This window comes from Eucalyptus grandis, chromosome 6 (assembly GCF_016545825.1).
Source record: "Eucalyptus grandis isolate ANBG69807.140 chromosome 6, ASM1654582v1, whole genome shotgun sequence".
In the NCBI taxonomy this organism is placed as follows: Eukaryota; Viridiplantae; Streptophyta; class Magnoliopsida; order Myrtales; family Myrtaceae; genus Eucalyptus; species Eucalyptus grandis.
Genome location: NC_052617.1, coordinates 37,106,199 through 37,121,362, shown reverse-complemented (window position 1 = coordinate 37,121,362; position 15,164 = coordinate 37,106,199). Strand labels below are relative to the sequence as shown.

Genomic DNA, 15,164 nt, shown 5'->3' with positions numbered 1-15,164 from the left:
GGGGGCGCTGGATTGTTGGGTGCTCGATCCAGCATTTACAATGTGTCTTGCGTTCCTGTAATAATCCACAAAGGCCAAAGCAAAGCCAACAAACTTGTCTTTTTTTTTCCTTCTTTGTTTTCTTAAAGGGGGAGTGATGCAGTGGAAAATAAAATCTTAGAACACACTATAACGGTGGGAGGTGGCGTGAAAAACTCGGTGTCCCGCCGTCCAAACAAACACCTTTCGATTGCAATGTTTTGATCAGCCAACCCCACGCGCAATCAATTCCCCCTCTCCATCTCTCCTATCACCCTTCCCTGTACACACACATATATATATACGCATCCGCTCCCTCGTCCTTTTGTGCCAACAACATATTATCCGAAAGCACAAAAGCCTTCTCTCTCCACGAGTTCTTCGACTCCCCAAGGACGAAAGAACACAAACAGAAACGACCACATCCCACTGTGAGTGCCAAAAATCTCTTGCTGCATTTGCATTGGTTGCTGGCTGCACATGTTTCCATTTTTTTTATTTTTCCAGAAAGAAAAACAACAGGGTTTCGAGATCCGTCAAGAGTTCAACACCGGTCCTGAAGTGGGGTGTTGCTGTTGCACCGTAATTCCTTAGATGTTTCATTTCGTTTGTTTTTGGTGCTTGATCCGTTTGTGCAATGAACTGGCTGAATTCGACTCTTCTGGAAAACGTTTATTCATGCAAACCCTAGATTATACCCCGTTTAAGTCTCCTGAATAGATATGCATGCGCCACATCATAATAGCAATGGTTTTGTGTTATGATTGTTCATTGTTGAGCTCCACCGAGATTTCTTCAACCCATTCCAGCGATTCAAACGGAAGGGTTCATTGTTGCTGTTATATCAAAAAGATTCTAAAAAGTAAATGAATTTACGAGCGAAGGAGAGGATACGCGTAGGTGTTAGGTGCTTGAGTAATTTAATACTACATATGGAGTAATGAAAAGGTGTATAAGGATCTATGTATATGGTAGGTGAGGAAAAGTACGTCTCTAGGCTCTAAGCACTCGGAGTGCACTGCACTCAAAGAAAACACACGACATCAACTACAGCACACATGCCCTTTTGTGGCAGAAAAAGGTCAACCTTTGCGGCCACTTTTTTTTTTTTTGGTTGCCCAACATTAGATGTAATAGAAATCACACGCTTACATAGTTTGCAAAAGGTACATGCACCCAGAGGCTGTTAGGCAACAGTTTCTCTGGCTTTTAGGATAAGGTCTTGTCATGCCTTCTGGTGGATCCCAGTCCTGGTCTGCCATTCATTCATATATGCCATATTATACTTGCTCGATATTTATCTATCCTACAGGACCACAAATAAACGTGCCTCCATCATTGTTTTGTCTTCACCAATTTCCTATTGCCTATGCTCAGCTTCCAACTGAAGCTGAGAATGAGAATCCCAGGAAACCAGTCTTGTTTTCTGTTGATAATTTGATGAGAACTTGGAACGGAAAGAACATCAACGGGGAGAGAGAGAGAGAGAGAGAGCTTAGTCCAAAAGACCCTTTGAGTTGACTCTTGAATTGATGATTTTTCAGTATTGTGTGCTCAATTCTCTAGAGATCTAGAGCTGATTCAGTGAGTGACAACAGCCAGCTTTAATTTTACGAGGCCCGTGGCATCACATCTAGTTTCTCCATCTTGTTTAGTGCTTTTCCCATGTATTAATGTCTCTCAATGCATTTCATCCAATATGTTCCACCGATACCATGTATAGACTCATTTTATAAACGATATGATAGATAGAATCAATTACAATACAAGAATAATATATGAACTTGTGTTCTTTTTATAGGATCGAGTGTAAATCATACAAGTTCTTGACATGTAATTGGCCAAAAGACAAGGAGATCATAATTTCAATTTTTATGTAGCAATTCATAAGAGAAAATCATGTTGTACGTACTTTAGTTTTAAAAGAATTTTATCCTTTAGAAGGCTTTCTCCTTTACGTAAGAACTATGAAAATTTCCATGTGACCTTTTGATGTCATTAGCTCCATCTATCATATAATTTCTGAGTGAATAATCCTATACAAAATTGTCAATTTCATCTCTCATCGAGCGAAAAATATGGCTTTTAAATGCAGCCTAACATCGTCAATGGAGTTGGAATCGTGTGTACCGCCTGGATTTAGGTTCCATCCAACAGAGGAAGAACTTGTAGGCTACTACCTCAGCAGAAAGATCAACTCCATCAAGATGGATATAGATGTCATAGCTGAGCTTGATCTCTACAAGATGGAACCTTGGGACATTGAAGGTACCATAAAACGCACTTCAATTTTTCATCCTACTTTTCAACAAGGTGATTAATAGTAGAACCTAAGGGCAGCGACACATATGACTTTCAATAACATATCGCATGATATAACTATCACATGAAAAACTTTCTTGTAAGAAAGTGATGTCCAATTATATGTCCTCTAGCTAAATTAGCGCATGCTATTCTAGCAATAATCATCATGCCTCATGCAATTCCACTTAGAGTTGTGGAGTGTCATCTTTTTGCCGCTGACATTTTACGAAAGATCAATCATGTCCCGCATAACAGGACAAAAAGATGTGGTAGGAAAACGATTCAGATAGGTTCTAGCACAACGAAAGCACGAGACAAATTGCATCAAAAAGCCACCGCCAACAACCAAGAAAAATAGAACCTCCCATAAAGCTAATGCGATTCCTGATGCTTCTCTTTTATAATGAGCATGAGTGGAGTGATTATGTTTATCAACGCCTGTGTACAGGGAGGTGCAAGCTAGGGTACGAGGAACAGAACGAATGGTACTTCTTCAGTCACAAGGACAAGAAGTACCCGACCGGAACCCGGACAAACCGGGCCACCACGGCGGGGTTCTGGAAGGCCACGGGGAGGGACAAGGCTGTGCTCTCGAAGAACAAGATAATAGGGATGAGGAAGACCCTGGTTTTCTACCGGGGTCGCGCTCCTAATGGAAGGAAGAGCGATTGGATCATGCATGAGTATCGCCTCCAGACCTCTGAACATGCACCACCTCAGGCAAGTTATCAGTTCTTTCATTAAGAAGAGCGGTTTCTATTTCTTCGCCATTGACGTTATTATCAAAACTACTTTAGAACTATCCGAAATGGGTTTAATTGTAGGCGCCTATCATGTCCATTAAAACACTGTAGAAAATTATTTATATATAGAATTCAATACTTCCACCTGAAGTTCTTTAACTATACATTCATCAGCCATCTTACGCTGTTCACGAAAGTACCTTTCTGTGCCACTTAAAAATTCTGACGGTGAGTACGCACATGGCATATGTGCAACTTTAGATTATAAACTTACCAATCTAATTTTATTCTGCCGGACTCGATACAATTCATGATCCATAACCTTACTTACTCAATGTACTGCAGGATGAAGGATGGGTCGTGTGCCGAGCATTCAAGAAGCCCTGCCCCAGCCAAAGACAAGGGTTCGAAGCATGGAATCATGCGTACTACGTACGAGACTACATGAATCCTCGGCCTCCCCCTTCGCTCCTCCCCGACGCAAGCCAAGCCGTCTCTTTCAGCCGGCACCAATTCGCTCCCTGTCAAGAGCCCGTCTCGAATCATCAATCTCTCTGGGACAGTCAGCTCAGTGAGCTTCCGCAGCTTGATAGCCCAACTCTCTCGACGAGCTTAACAACGACTAACAACTACGTGTCGACCCACGAAGAGTATGATGACGGGAGGAGCAAGAACATCAACAATGACGGCGTCCAGTTCATCAATGAGTGGACAAGCTTGGATAGCTTGCTCACATCGCACGTGAACAACAGTGGCAACGACTACACCACGAGGCTAACCGAGCCGAGCATGCACATGCAGTCGAGCTCTCTCGGTTTCGCTCGTGAAACCGAGAGCCAGGTCGGCCATTTCCTAGGGTGCTTTCCAGACTCCTAGCAAGAACTCATCTCCTTACTTCCCGCACTCTATTAATCCGATACTAAGGTAGCCGTGCTTTACAAATAATTTGCTTTTGAACAGAACGTCGAATGTCGTCTGTCATATAAAAAGGTTTCTGCAAGATCCGCGAAGCCGAGTCTTATGATATGAAGAAATGGGAGATAGTTCTCCGCCTTGTTTATCATGCTGATTATAGGTTAAGTTCTACTTGTTTGACAGCTTCTCAAACTCTTAGTCGTTGTAAACTGGCTTTGAATGACAATAGCCATCTTTGATTACATTTAACGGTCGAGGGTTTGTTACTACATTGTTTCGCATTCGTTGTTGTCGGCTCCATATCGTTCTTCTTCATGGTGTCCTGATGCATTCCGTTGACAACCGGGCTTGTAACAGGAATTGGCCCTCCTGTCATTTGCCATTTGCCATTTGGTCAGTGATGACTTTTGCTACTTTTTAGAAAGATAAAAAAAAGAAGAAAATATTCCCACTTTGCTCATCGAAAGAAAAATGAAAATACAAATATGTTACGGGAAAATGACCAATATTGGATGCATAACATGGATAATAACTGACTTTTTTGGTCAGAGTAGTAGTGGGATTTACCTTGTACAAAGCATGGAGTTCTCATGACATCTATCGACGAAAGTTTCGGTAGATTTTTTTTTTCAAATTCAACCTGAAAGGAAGTTTCATTTCACACGGACAAAGCATTAGAATTGGCCTATACAAGTACATGTTTATAGTTATAGCTCAGTTTGATGATTTTAGGTAATAAGTTATTTGTCTAAAGACAAGCATCTATTGTTAATATTGGTAAATTCTCGAGCCTTCATCAACTTAGATTCTATGGTGTGAAAAGTTTTAAATCTTAGGGGAGATGACGTGATATATGCAATGAGCCTAGATAGTGACGAGAGTTGATTGACCAGCACTTGTAACTGGGGTCGTCGCTTCCACCGCCTCAATCTTGATTTATTCCACTCATCCATGGGTATTGCACTTTTGTCGTCTCTTAGGTTTAATATCTTTTTGTGTTTTCTTATTTAATTTTCCAATTATTTAATGTGGACAATGAATTGAAAGAAATCACGAATATCGTACCGACGTAGCACTGCTCTTTTATCATCTCTTAGGTTTAATTTCCTTTTGTGTTTTTCTATCTAATTTTTCAGTTATTTAATGTTGACGATGAATCGAAAGAAATCGCTAATGTCATGTCAACATAGCAGTACACTTTTATTATCTCTTAGGTTTAATTTCTTTTTGTATTTTTGTATTTAATTTTTGGTTACTCAATGTCGACAATGAATCAAAAGAAATTGCAAATGTCACGTCAACATGAATATCTATGCATTAATGCAACACTGATGCGGTCTGTCAGATCAATATTTTTTAAGAATGATTGACATGAACCAAAAACATACAATATAAGAACCGAATTCACTAAAAGAAGGGTAAATACCCAATTAAACAAGTCGGAAAGGGTTTGAAACTATCCACGCCTTTATACCTGTTAATATTTCAAATCTCCACTGCAACCCTTCTCTCTTCCAAATCCGTAGGAGTATGGCATGTACACATACACGCATACATGCATACATATATATGTACATATTGCTTAAAAATAGGTCGACATCATTTCCCTATCTAATAGTATTGCAATGATGAGTTCCCCAGTACATGATGAGACCTCACAACTTGTGTTTTGGATTATTGTGATTAAGGGTGAGTATAGTTTGAATTGTGCTAATTGAGTGCCTAATTCAAGATCATCCCTAATTTTTGGGATTAAAAATTGACCCTATTGAGTCTGGGACTGAGGACTAGACTGATCCTATGGGTCCAATTCGGTTTCAAGGTCAACTCGGGATCAATCTTTCTTTCTTTTTCTTTTTTCTTTTTTCCATTTTTTGCATTCCTTTAAATGACAAACATAATATTTCTATTTATGTATCTATCAACAATGCAATATTGAGTAACTAAACTATGAACACAATACATATTAAACATGAATGTAAAATAAAATAACAATAGAAATTTATACTTCCTAAAAGCAACATACCAGAAAAACAGACAAGCAAGACAATGGAGCAAAGGCTGGAGCTGAGAGCCTTAAGTGAAGAGAGGTAAGCTGCAAGGTGAGTGGTGAATAAGGTGATCAAGGCAAGCAAGGCCAAGGCGAGTGAATTTTTTTTTTGGTTAAATTAGAGCTGTGTTTCTTTCTTTTTTTCAATTCACATGACAAACAAAAGTGGAAAGATAACAAAGGAGGAAACGCTAGAATTTAGAGTAAACAAAAGCATTTAATATATAATATTTATTATGTACAATATTGGTCCGAGTTGAATAAATCTTAAACTCCCAAGATCGAGAATTAATCTGTACAATGTATAGTTTAGGGGTTTCAAGACTAAAGACCAACTTAGTTCTCGAGGAATTGAATTAGGATCAATCGGGTTGAGCCAGTCTAGGATTAGTCTAGGGTTAATTCTAGACCGATGTTCATCCCTAATTATGACTATCCATTTTGTGATTCTATTTCAAAATGTTTGTATTTATTTTACCTGAACTGTCATAGTCAGAATTAAGAAGAGCGAAAATGAAAGGCAAATCGGCGTGCACCTCTGATGTTTACTTAAAACCCCATTTAGGAAAATGCTCCTTTCAAGCTCCTTACCACCCCAAAATAAAAAGTTAAAAAAAGAAAGAAAAAAAGCTCCTCATCATTAATGCAAAAAGGTTAAATGCGATGCCTCCATCAATTGGCAACCTACAAAAAGCTGAGAAAGATCATCACCAGTCACATCCCACATGATGTAATCCTCAAGGACCAAAGTGCAACAAAATCGAAACTTCGGGGTGTAGTAAATTCCGCTGATCACTGCAGTAAGAAAAAAATGAGGGTCTTCAGCGACCAGAAAGCATGGTCACAGAATGCCCACGTTTGGCCGCTAGAAATGATTGTTAATTGCTAATTTTAATGACCTTCATGTGATCAACGAACATTCATAAAACAATCCAGCAAGTTAGATTTTTGATTCTTTGTAATTAATACACTTAAATGAAGAAGTCGATCAATAGATGTTGTGGGTTGGCTACTTGATGATGAAGTCCTTTTTTCAAAAAAAATTGGCCACGTGTTCACCATTTTAACAATTCCTAAAATGTCCGTTAAATTCTAGTTAAAAGTTAATCGATTATAATAAATCGGAAAAATTGATGCATCGATGACCAGCAATTAAAATTCCGCGAGCATGATTACGGATATGACTAAATTTCAATCGGTACGTGAATAAATCATCCCTTTAACATCTCGAACTTCTAGGATCTAATGACAACATCGAGCCCTCTTCGATAGTTCCCAAAAAATTGCCCGCGAAAGCCTCCGCACGTGCGACTCACGTGAAGGAAGGGGGGGCCGAAATGCAACGAATCTGGGGAAAAAGTGCAAAATCGCGTAAATCCAGGGCGGCGAGCTGTAAATTTGCCGTTTTCTCAATTCCGAACCGCAAAAACCCGTTTCACAACTTTCACGCCCGTGACGCCCTCCGAAAGTCAAAATCGCCCTCCCGAGTTCGAGCTCCGTCGACGGGAACTCCCTTCCATCCGCCATTCGAAACATTTCCCGAAAGAAATTCGCGAAACTCTACGATTCTCCTTCCAGATTTCAACCCTCATTTCCCCCCTCTCTCTCCCTCGATCTCCGATCTGACGATGGCGGCGACCGCGAATCCGATCGGCCTCCGGGTTCCTCCCCCATGAGCGTGCCGCGACGCGCGCTGCCCGCACCCCGATTCGGAAGCGTGTTTCTCCCATGGCGGCGCCGCGGAGCGTGGCCGTGGACATCACGAGGCTGCTGAGGGACGAGGAGGCCTCCGCCGCCTCCGCCGCCGCCTCCGCCGCCAAGGCGAAGGGTGGGGAGGAGGACGACTCCCCCAGCGGGAAGAGGCCTAGGTCCGAGAGGTTCCCGCTGTCGCGTGGGGAGCTCGCGGTGTTCGTCGGCGTCTTCTTCTTCTTCGTCGCGGGGCTGTTCTGCATTTACAAGACGATGCCCGCCGCCGAGTACGGCAGGATCAAGCTCCCCCGCACGATTTCGGATCTCCGCGTGCTCAAGTAGGCTCGATTCTTGTCTCGTGCTCCGCGTTTTCTTATGTCGGTGTTTGTTTTGTGCGCTTTTTTTTTTTTTTTTTTGGCTTTGTGCTTCGATTTGTGGATGGATTTGGAATCGACGGGTCAATGTGCGCGTTGCTCGACGACTGAATGACTAATGTGACGAGAGATCATGATACGAGTGTGGCCGAACGCTGTTCGTGCTTAATTTTATTGCCTGTGGTGCGCCGTGAATGAGCATCTGCTGAAATTTGGGGCTTGAATTTAAACTCTTGTGGTTTGATGTGTATTCATGGTTTCGCGAGAGGGAACGAGTGATGAGAGAGGGAAAAGGCATAATGTAGAAACGAGAAGACGACTTCTCCATAATTGAGTTTTGCTCGGTTGTGTTAATGAGAAAATGGGGGTGTCTACTGAGTTTTGCTCCTTTCACGCTCTAGTTTGAGCTCTAGGTTAGAGTCTGGAGCATTTGTTGGAAGGAGCTTTAGTGCCGGCATTGCTTTCATGTTCACTAGTCTTGAGATAATAGAGATGACTACATTGTCTTGGATGGGTGATCATTCTTGAAAATCTGGAAGTTTAGTGTGTTCTGGCTTCTTGTCTGCATACTACATGTTCGTTATAGTTGTGGCCATGTCTTAGTTCTATATTGTCGTGACTATGCTCTGACAGATATGTTATAAAGCTGCAAACACATCGCAAAAGTTACAGCACCCATTTTATAGCTGTAGGTGCCTTTGAATAGCTTACTAAACATTAGTTCATTAATGCATGTATGCTTCAGTTACTGTTCTTTCATTCGTATTAATGTATTCCAAGAACAGAATTATCCATTCAGATGAGTTCTCAAATACTGCTTATCTGATTCAGCTTCTCTAACTAATGCTCATGTTGATCCAGAGATGATCTCTCAAAGTATGCTAAAGAGTACCCAGCAAAGTTCATTCTTGGTTACTGCTCGACTTACATCTTCATGCAAACTTTCATGATTCCTGGAACAATCTTCATGTCCTTGCTTGCTGGAGCTCTTTTTGGTGTCATAAGAGGCCTTTTCCTAGTTGTCTTCAATGCCACAGCTGGAGCATCTTCCTGCTTTTTTTTGTCCAAATTGATAGGCAAGCCCTTAGTGAGTTGGTTGTGGCCTGAGAAGTTGAGATTTTTCCAGGGAGAGGTATGTTTCAATTTATCATGGAGCTGTAAGATTGTTTGTTCTGTCTAGATTTTGTTTCAGACAATAGCTTCAAGTTGGCACTAATGCAAATTCTGTTGATGCAGATAGCAAAGCGTCGGGAAAAGTTGTTGAATTATATGTTATTTCTGAGGATAACACCAACGCTGCCCAACCTTTTTATCAATTTGGCTTCTCCAATTGTTGATATACCCTTTCATGTTTTCTTTTTGGCAACAGTAATCGGTCTTCTTCCAGCCTCTTTGATAACTGTCAGGGTAAGTTTCAACATTGGACCTTCCTTAATTAGGTAGCTAGAATTGTGAGGCTTAATAGTGAGGCTGTTCTACTCTCTTTGATTTGTAATAGATTAATTAAGTCCATTCTAAGCACATAGGGAAAATCTTATCTTTTTATTTTGTGGGTGATCCCCAGGTGTCAAGTTACTTCCATAAATTAGGGATCTTCTTACTAGGAAGACTTTATCCTCGTGTTGTTATTATGTTTCTCCAACTCAGCAGAATAATATCTAAAAGATTTATTTGCTGCCCACTGACTCTCACTATATCTCACTGAAAATATAAAATGTTCACATAGGAAGTTGTATGGAGATGGATCCTTATAGAGTGGCACACTGGGCAGCGTCAATTTTTTTTTTTGGATTCTGCATTGCACATTTGATGGATATATATGTCAGATCTGAGCCTGCTTCCCCTTGCTTTTCTTGCTTCCTGAACATATTAAGGGTAGAGCATATGAAGGAATCTTATTAATTGATCTTATGTCTTTGGCTAGATCTTATATTGCTGTTATGTCTTGTTGGTCTTTATGAGATTCCTGTTTTCATGATTATTTACTGCTGCTGTTACTCTTTTCATCATCAGGCAGGCCTCGCTCTTGGAGATCTTAAGTCAGTTAAAGACCTATACGATGCGAAGACTCTGTTGGTGCTGTTCCTGATTGGGTTGCTTATTATAATCCCCACCCTCTTCAAGAGAAAACGAACTTATGAATGAGTCATAAGTGATAAGCCCCCTGGAAAATGTTGTTGGAAACTGGCAATCTACTGGGGATTTCTGAGACTGGGATGAACTGAAGATCCAGTGGCTTAAGTCTCAATCATCTTTGTTGGAGTTCAGCTAGAAAGGCAGCTCCTAATCTTTGATCCACAAGTTGACTACGGTCCCCCACACTTATAGCAATACAAATTAAACCCGGACGTAAAATTGTAATTTGTAGTGCTTCTTTAATGTCTGTCCAACAATATATAATTACAAGGTATAACGAGGCAATTGGAGCCCTCACATTGTAGCAGAGGTTCATTGTTTTACTCCTATTAGGTCTGGAGTGATGCTAAGGATTCTAGTGTATCCACTGCTTTGATAGTGACTTATAATGTAATAGCATCATGATCCCCATGACAATGGTGGACATGCAACAGGGACTCCATTGATTTATTTCACCATTCTTTTCGCTTATGAAATGACTCGCATGATTTTCCTAGATGCTCAACATTGCCATTAAGTGCAGAATGCTGTTATTGAATTTATCCAGACTCGGGTAGAGCTGCGGAAGCCCACATTTCAAAGGAAGGGTCGAGTATACAAGTAACAGCACATCTTAAGAACAAAAGAGAAAGCATTGTGTAGCTTTCTTTGAATAATCTGCAACCCCAGATCGTTTTTATGACAGGATACTCTCGGCACCATTTCCCTCCCTTGAACGTCTCCGGAGTGACTAGTTCTTGCTGTTGCCATCGCGGGAAATGTAGAGTGGTAGAGGGTTTAAAGAGCTAAGAAGGCTCAACCATAAGCCATTGGGATGTATAGTTTGGTTGGGTATCTCAGAGGTGAGTAATTTAAGTCTGCAAAATGATGATCAGGTGATAGAGGTTGGAGTTCTCTCACGAGTTCTTACTTGGATCAGGTGAGAAAAACACATCAGCGAATCCTTAATTCCTGGCTAAGTTAAAATAGGGACCATCTTCGGGATATCAAAAGCAAAATACTCAAGTAAATGCTGTACCAAAAACAACTGAAAAAAAATGGCAGAGCGACAGCAGTAACGACTTGTTTCAAGGAACCAAATGGATAAGAATGGTGGTCAAGAAATAACTATATTCAGTTCCTTGTTACGGAAAGCACAAATACAACAAGAAGCCTTACTCCATCATGCGGAGTACAGAAATTATAACTTCCTAAAGTTGGCTTGAGACACCTTGGGCCCACCTGCAGGAGCTCATGAATCAAGGGTGACTGCTGGAGAGTCTTGATAGCCAGTGATGCCCGTTATCCTGATCCTGGTGTTTGGCTGAACAGTTGAACCGAAAGGAAATCAGAACATGATGATCTTTATTTTTTTTTTTTTTTTGGTCAAAAGAACATGATGATCTAAGTAAGTACAAATATGGCCGTTTCGATAGCCTTCTTGCTTTAAACCCTATTCTGTATCATACCTGGCGATGACCAATATTTCTTCTGTAATTCTTTTTCTTCTTGTACTTGAAGACGATCACTTTTGGATTTAGACCCTGTATAAGAAGGATGCACTCCATCAATTGGGAGAAATTTCTTTTCATTTTTTGGTAAATATTGGGAGAAAAAATTGATTCATGAATGCAGTATTAATTAAAATTCCAGATTAACTTTAGGATCTACAACCTGCTCTTCGACAACAGCATGTACTGCCGCATTAGGCACCACTGGCTTCCCAATATAGGTACTTGTTCTGGTCCCCACAAGCAATACCTTATTTAAAATTATCTGAAGAAAATACAAGAATCAGAAATTGATCAAAGAATGATGACAAATATTGCTCCAAGAGGACCCTTGGAAGGTGCATGGGTCTAAAATAGAAAATAACTCTCTCTCAGGAGATAATAATATTGACATTAAGAAATGTTACCAATTTTTCTAAACGTGGAAGGCCATCATAATCATAATAGATAAAAAAGTAAACAGGTTCTGAAAACTTGACAAATATCCACGCATTTTAAGCACTGAATCCTGAAGAATTTGATAAAATGAAACTTTCCTTGAGCTCTTGGAGGTCATTGTTTTTTTTTTTTTTGACACCCATTTTGGAAAGACCTCAGGCAATACTTACTACAGGTTCCATATGTTTCTGAAACTTCAAATAGAGGCCACCGCATCATGCTGCATGCTTTATAGACTAAAAAATATTAATACAGCACGGCCTTGAGATTCTGGTACCGCAAACCAGATGGAAGTCCTGATCCAATTCCTAATTAATTTACGTTCTCATCTTCTCTTGAACTATATTAACACTTCAATCTTATTTCAGCAGCACCCATGCGCATATGCATATACATATACAAATGCACCCATTTATCTTGATCAAACAATCCAGATTAAGTAAAGGACATTAGAAACAAATTAGATGGAAGCATTCATGTCTGACTGAGCTATTTAATTGAATATTCTTTTTAATATCTCCATCCTCAATCAAATGAAGAAACACAAATGACATGCAAGTAGTCATGCCCTATTTGCCAAAATAGAGAATGTCTTAACTCTGAAAAAACTAAGAAATCATCTGAGAAAGCAATTTAAACATGAACAAGTAAAGGCCAAGATCAAATCTCCATATGTATTGGACAACCTCTCATCCTTGGCACAGATATGCATGAATGCATCTACAAATGCATCGGGGATGTAAATATTGGTGCATCTCTCTGTTTTAGTTTGGCGTCCCTAAAACCCACAAGTGGGAACAAATAATCAGAAGAAAAACTAAGATTTGTACTTTCCACATGAACAAACACAATTTTTTTCAGTCCACGGAAAATGTAAATTCAAAGAGTCTTCAATGTGTCCAAAGCTAACGACATCTGCAGGTGGTGAGGCATTTATCAGCACATGATCTCTTCCAGGTGTAAGGATGCATACATGGTCTCCAACATAGAGGCAACCATAAGGACGTTGGAAGAACTAGACATGTAGGTGAGCCCTCAGACTAGAATATACTGGGGTCATATGACAAGGTATTGAGTTCTAAGAGATTTTGTCCCAATAAAACCATTCAGACTCCGTGTCTCATAAACAATCTATCATTCAACAGCTGATGGGCAAGATAAAGGACATAATCCTACTATAGGCACCATTGAACTTGATAAACAATGACTCTAAGCAAATGAGCCAAGCAAGTTGACATTCATTACCAAGCCTAAGAAAGATCAAGAGGAAAGTGCTGCCACCCTGCATTCCCACAACCAGCAACACTAACATTTCAAAAAACTCCCTATGCTGGGATGTGTCCTTCCCCACAACAGATTTAACTTCCACTAAACAGTACAATCACACTTCTAATATTCAGCTGCATTGCATATGAGCAGATCTTTCCTGGCTTCTTATATGAGAGATGATTTGATCTCAAGAATCACTAGTTAGACCTCAGGATGTTGCCACAGAAGATTCGTCCTACTAGCAGAATACAATTTAAATTCATCCGATGCAAACCCCATTCCCAGAAATGCACAAGGTCCTTTTTTAACCCAAAGAAAGTTCCAAAGAATGCTACTTCACATATACAGATGAATGATTAGAATAATTCAACAACGCTAAGTCTTGTGCCCATAAACAGGAGAGGGAAAGTCCTCACCTTGTCGTCCACATTCGCATCTTTAAGCCTCTGCGTGTAGATATAGCGCCCGGGGAACACAATGTACTGGCGAGACCCAATCTGGCCAAATTCCAGAACACGCACACCAGGCGGTAAGAATGAGCATTAAAACAACAATAACGACTACCCTCTTGCTTGTCCGGACAACAGAGACCGTATTAAGTTACAGACTCGAAAACCCACGTCGCCAACAACCAAGAAACGGCGGACGAGTAAGCCGCCACTCACCATGACCACCGCGAACACCTCCTCGCGCTTGGGCGCGTCGCTGGGGCCCGGAGCCGCCGGGGCCGGCTCGGCCTCGACGGGCTCGGCGGGTTCGGCGGGTTCGGCGGGTTCGGGGGCGAATTCGATCACGGGAGCATCGGATTCGGAGGAGGACCTGGGCGGAAACGAGAGCGGGGAGGGCCTAGAGGGAGCGAGCTTGATGAGGGAGGGGAGAGGAGCGGCGCCGGCCCTGGAGGGAGGAGAGAAGGAGACGACGGAGGAGGAGGAGGAGGAGGACGAAGGGTGGTGGTAGGCTTGTGGGTTGTGAGAGACCCTGCATCGAGACGCGAGGGAAGAACAGAGGGAGAGGGCGGAGGAGGAAGCCATGGATTTTCTCCACTGCTCTTGCTCTGCACCCCCCGCTGCGCTGCTCCTAAGCTAAAAAGACGAGATAAATATTGCACAAGGCTTATCCAGATATCCTCGACTCGTCGAATTTGACACATTTGACCAAGGGGAAGGTTTCAGCCCATCAAAATTTTCTTGCTTCTCTGTTTTTTCCCCCCTTCTTTTTAACCTTCTTTTTTTTTTTTTTTAATCCCCAACCTGATTAAAAAATTTCGAAAGGATAAAAAAAGTCATTTCATTCATCTACAGTTATTATCGTGGTTAAAAATTGATGTGCTGCGGCAATATCCTTCCTAAATATTTTGGAGGATATCACATGATATGTGGAAAAATGGAACAGTTCGATCCTCTAATTTGGTTGTTTCATCGGTCATTTTTACTTCTCTGTCATATTACCGGCTAGGCTGGGCTTCGTCTGGTTCAATTCTTCCAAAAGAGTTTGAGGAAAATATAAGATGTTTGACAAGTGTTTTTGAAATCTTAATGCCAATATTAAGAAAGCTAAAGCTCAAAGTAGATCCTTATCTGTTTTAAGTTTTTAGTATTTTAAAAATGCAAATCAACGTTCACTGCTCATCTTCCTTGATTTGCACATTGTTAGAGGTCGATGACATCGCCTAAGGGGTCACATGTCCCCGGCGACTGCTGCTGATGGGTTGCACATCCCGAGTGACCGTCGCTTAGGG

General features: G+C 41.0%; 3 protein-coding genes across 3 annotated transcripts; 2 read left to right on the top strand and 1 right to left on the bottom strand.

Annotated features, from left to right (window-relative positions):
• The first annotated feature begins 303 nt into the window (after positions 1-303).
• On the top strand, positions 304-4,229 carry LOC104449523 (NAC domain-containing protein 30). Its single transcript, XM_010063703.3, has 4 exons — positions 304-449; positions 2,114-2,286; positions 2,771-3,042; positions 3,411-4,229. The coding sequence occupies exons 2-4, from the start codon at positions 2,127-2,129 to the stop codon at positions 3,939-3,941; spliced, it is 963 nt and encodes a 320-aa protein (XP_010062005.1). The 5' UTR covers positions 304-449; positions 2,114-2,126; the 3' UTR covers positions 3,942-4,229.
• Positions 4,230-7,474: 3,245 nt separating this feature from the next.
• On the top strand, positions 7,475-10,725 carry LOC104449522 (uncharacterized membrane protein At4g09580). Its single transcript, XM_010063702.3, has 4 exons — positions 7,475-8,057; positions 8,955-9,225; positions 9,330-9,500; positions 10,107-10,725. Exons 1-4 carry the CDS (start codon positions 7,759-7,761, stop codon positions 10,236-10,238), a joined length of 873 nt encoding a protein of 290 aa, XP_010062004.2. The 5' UTR covers positions 7,475-7,758; the 3' UTR covers positions 10,239-10,725.
• A 519-nt stretch (positions 10,726-11,244) lies between these two features.
• On the bottom strand, positions 11,245-14,525 carry LOC104449521 (50S ribosomal protein L21, chloroplastic). The gene is made up of 5 exons (XM_010063701.3): positions 14,092-14,525; positions 13,843-13,923; positions 11,883-11,984; positions 11,678-11,752; positions 11,245-11,532 (listed from the first exon to the last, which is right to left on the bottom strand). The coding sequence occupies exons 1-5, from the start codon at positions 14,455-14,457 to the stop codon at positions 11,461-11,463; spliced, it is 696 nt and encodes a 231-aa protein (XP_010062003.2). The 5' UTR covers positions 14,458-14,525; the 3' UTR covers positions 11,245-11,460.
• Positions 14,526-15,164: the final 639 nt, after the last annotated feature.